Source organism: Charadrius vociferus, unplaced genomic scaffold (assembly GCF_000708025.1).
Source record: "Charadrius vociferus isolate BGI_N301 unplaced genomic scaffold, ASM70802v2 scaffold326, whole genome shotgun sequence".
NCBI lineage: Eukaryota > Metazoa > Chordata > Aves > Charadriiformes > Charadriidae > Charadrius > Charadrius vociferus.
In genome coordinates this window covers 3,830,528-3,834,499 of record NW_009649062.1, presented here as the reverse complement: position 1 = coordinate 3,834,499, position 3,972 = coordinate 3,830,528, and the positions used below count along the sequence as shown (strand labels likewise).

General features: G+C 44.1%; 1 protein-coding gene across 1 annotated transcript in view; it reads left to right on the top strand.

Annotated features, from left to right (window-relative positions):
* MRPL40 (mitochondrial ribosomal protein L40) overlaps nucleotides 1–2,177 on the top strand; it is a 4,591-nt gene extending 2,414 nt beyond the window's left edge. Inside the window, exons 2-4 of the mRNA XM_009888147.1 lie at nucleotides 325–408; nucleotides 1,372–1,527; nucleotides 1,868–2,177. Coding sequence (XP_009886449.1) covers nucleotides 325–408; nucleotides 1,372–1,527; nucleotides 1,868–2,177 — 550 coding nt within the window. The remainder of the gene's footprint in view (nucleotides 1–324; nucleotides 409–1,371; nucleotides 1,528–1,867) is intronic.
* Nucleotides 2,178–3,972: the final 1,795 nt, after the last annotated feature.

Sequence of the window (3,972 nt, the reverse complement as noted above, 5' to 3'; positions counted from 1 at the left end):
GGTCGGGGGCTCTGCGGGGCCCGGCTCAGGTAGGGCTGGGGCGGCGTTCCGGGATCGGTCCTTGCTCGGGGTTGCCGTTTCGCCCGCCCGGGTTGGGGCCTGGTGTCCCCCAGCCGGGCAGGCCCGGGATCTACTTCAATGGAGACCAAACGTTGGGTTTAGTTACTCCACTGAAGAGGTTGAGGGTACCATCTGCGGGCAGACGCTGCATGCTGTCGTGAATTAAGTAGCCAAAAATTATTCAGAACTGTGATTCGTGGCTAGTAAATAGCTCCTGTGTTTCTCAGAATCAATGTGGTCGTTGTGTTCCTGTACTTTCTCCAGTTCCTGGCTGCCCCAGACGGTCCCGTGCCGAGGGAGTCACTGGCAGACTTCGCTGCTGGCGTGTCGGGCATCTCTTCCCGCCAGGTGAGCGCAACTCCACCGCCCTAGCGAGGAGTGCTTTCATCCTCAGGGGAATGCAGATTTGCCCAAGTCCAAATTAACTTTTGATTACAGATGTTTGCTTTTAAGTCACTATACGTAAAAGCAGTTGAGAACTGTCAGCGTCGTAAGGAGACTTTAATGGTAACCGATATGATTGTCGCTTTATGCTTGTGTGTAGTTGTAGTTGTACTTGCTTCCTCAGCCACAGAAAATTTGGATTCCCTTTTGAGCAACAATGGAAATGAGAGCCTAGCCAAACTGAAAATGCTTCACTATAAAGTGGTATACTTATAGTATACCCACATTTACATGTATGTTACATTTTGGTATCCTTGTTTTGTTTTGATGCAACTAGATTTATCCGGGAAGCTGTTAGGTACCATCGGGGGGACTGTTTCATGCCATAAAGGTCATTTGTCCAAACAATATCCCACAGGTCCACTGTTTGTGGAGTGTGGTGTACGTTATCTTGGGTATACTGGATCTGCATGAAGTACAACAGGAGAGGAAGGTCTGCACCTTGAATTTCATTCCAAACATGGAAATTTTAAAAGCATGTGTAAAACCACTCACTCTCTTCTTTAACGTGAGATGGCAGGAATATTGCAGATAAACTTGTTACCTGCTCTGCTGCACCCTGAGCTAGTGCAAACCAATTCCAATCAAATTTTTGTGGAACTTCCTCAGGTCATTCTGATGTTCAGTACAAAATTGGAGGTTGCTTTTCTCGGGCAGGTACAGTTTGCTCTGCAGAAAATCTCATGAGACATATTGCTGTCTCCTGGAAATTATGTTACTTGAATAAAGCTAATGGCTGGAACTTCTATTAGGGACTAAATTAAGCAATGGGAAGGAATGTTCTTAGAAAAGTAAAGTGGAAGTTGCTGGTGTTGAATTAAATGGCAAAATTATCTTAATTCATTCATGCAATTATTTTCTTTGTAGAGCACAACCAAAGAAGAAGAAGAAAGTGGATGTAAGGAAGGAGCAAGCGCAGAAGGATCGCATGAAAAAGAAGATTAGAAAGTTGGAAAAAGCTGCCCCAGAAATGATTCCAATTGAGGATTTTATAACACCGCTTAAGTACTCAGATAACAACAGGTAGGTAAGAGTGTCTGTCACCATGTGCTTGCATTCCTGGTAGAAACACTTCCCATTTATTTCTCTGCAAAACTGCAATATAGTGCTGGCCTTGGTACAGAACCTGATCTACTTCTACCAGAACAAAACCATGGAAAGCAAATTTTATTTGCTCCTGCTAAAAACAGTGGAAAAAATAGTAACATGGATTTCCTGTTAGGATGACGGTGGAAAACCTCACAGATTTTGCATCAATGAAATATGTTCTTTGGGTTGGTGGTGGTGTTTTGTGGGTTTTTTTTAAATTTGCTCTTTGGGGTACAGGCTATTTCTCTTACAATGCTATTTTGTTCTTTATCAGGGTGCGAAGTCTTCCCCCTCTGTCATTTGAGGAGTCTGAAAGAAGAGTTTTACTTATGAAAAAGTGGTGTTTGTTTAAGCAGAAACAAAATGAGGCAGAAAAGAAAGCAATTCAGAGCCTTGTAGAAGCTCAGCAAGAGGCACTAAAGGAACTCCGCCTGGAATCAGAAGAGCTGTACCAGGCAGCAATCAGACGAGATGAGGGGCTTTTCCCCTTTGAGAGAGATGGACCTAATTATACCCCACCACTTCCTGGTTACGATCCTCCCGAAGGAAAATGCGTTGATATCACCAAAGTGTATACGCAGTGATGGAGGGGTTTGTTGTTCATCAGGCATGAGCTACTTGACCAACTGAGGGAGGAAAGAATGGAATAGGAATAAACAATTCCTTCTGCAGGTTAAAATCCTGTAGGTGCATGACTGTAAAAAAACATATTAATGAAGTATCTGTTTGGGTTTTTTAATGCTTCTCTAGATAGTAAGACACCCAATAAAACTACACTACCTTACACTTGTGCCATGCTAGAATAAGAGAAAGTAGTATTTCACAGAGTATTTTATCTTTCTGGGCTTATATCTGTCATCCTTTCACACCATCTGGAGCAGCATTTTTTTTTTCCTGCATAAACCATAACATGGAAGAGTCCTATGCTATGAGAAAGGATTGTCACAGTTGTCACATCAGAGTCTCTACTGTAAGGGAGGTAGCAGCTGACTCTACTGCCTTTCTTTTAGACTTCAGTGAACTTTTGACTCTAAGAGGGAAAACATATTATGACAAAGCCAAAATTAAGTTTTGGTGGGTTTATACTGCCATGTAAGCATTGTAACTACGCTTCTGAAGGTTTGTCCTAAAACAAAACACATCTCTCTTCATTCATTTAAACATTTATTTTTGTAGTAATTTTGAGTACTGCCATTGACACACACCACTGTTTGAGAGCAGGTCCGTGCAAGGACAGGGTTGCAGTTTCAGGTTCTGCAGCACCATCCCACCAGGTGAGAAGCTCTTAACCTGTGACAATTCAGAATCTGGGAAATGCCTTTTGAATGCCAGTGGTTGTGATTGTCCCGAACTGACAGGGAGGAGGCCCAGCGCGCTTGTGTCTTCCCGTCTGGCAGGCCTGGGGTGGGCACTTTGTTCCAGAAGTGTGCAACACCGGCTGGTAGGGGAAGAGGTCCTCATCTAGCAAGAGACAGATCTTGTATGCACCAATTTGGGAGTTGCCTGCCGAGTTGCTGAGATGAAATCCTAAAGTGTAAGACAGGAGTAAGAGACCAGAATCAAATTAAGCACCTCAATTCTCCCTTTAAAAAATACCAGGTGCTTAAATAAACTCTCAGTATTTTTGAATGAGTACTAAAGTATTGCAGACCTACAGTTGTATAATTTCAAGATGACACAGAAGGAAAAAACCCAGCATAGTTGCGCTTTGTGTATTACGTTACTAACCAAACAGCAAAACAGCCTTGCTAGTTTGGTTTGTCTTGGTCAAGTGGCAGATACCAGTCAGGGGGTGGGCTCTTCCTCAGCGTCCACACTGGAGCATATTTCTGTTTTTCCATAACTCGAGCTCTTTCACTCTCGCACAAAGCTTCCTGAAATACAGGAAAAAAAATATTACCAGGATAGCGTTGGATGTTCCAGTCCTACAAAGTTTATTTCCTGCTGTCAGTATTTGAGATAAAAACGAGGAATGAGAAGTTCATTATGCTTAAATAGAAGAGCCAAATGCTATCTAAGTAAGCCAGAATACAAGTTTTAACTGTGTCACGTTTGTATTTTGCCTCTGACTGCTTCATTACAAAGAAAACCACTTTGGCGCTACCCTCCCTGCCAGAAGTTGTCCTCGCTGGCTGGAAGGATGAGTTATGCTGCAGCCTGTGCCGAAGGGCTCTCGTTTTCCAGTCTCCAAGGGTATGCAGCCAGGAGCGTTTCTGCACACCCCGGGAATACTTTTTGCCTGCAAGGCGGCAGCTTTTCGCATTAGGAAGGGAATCTCGGAGTACCTGCAATCAACAGCTTTTACAGCAGAACCCGGAACGCGGTCCCGCTGGACGGTAAGGGCATCCTGCCCGCCCCCACCCCGAGCCCCTGCCCGCT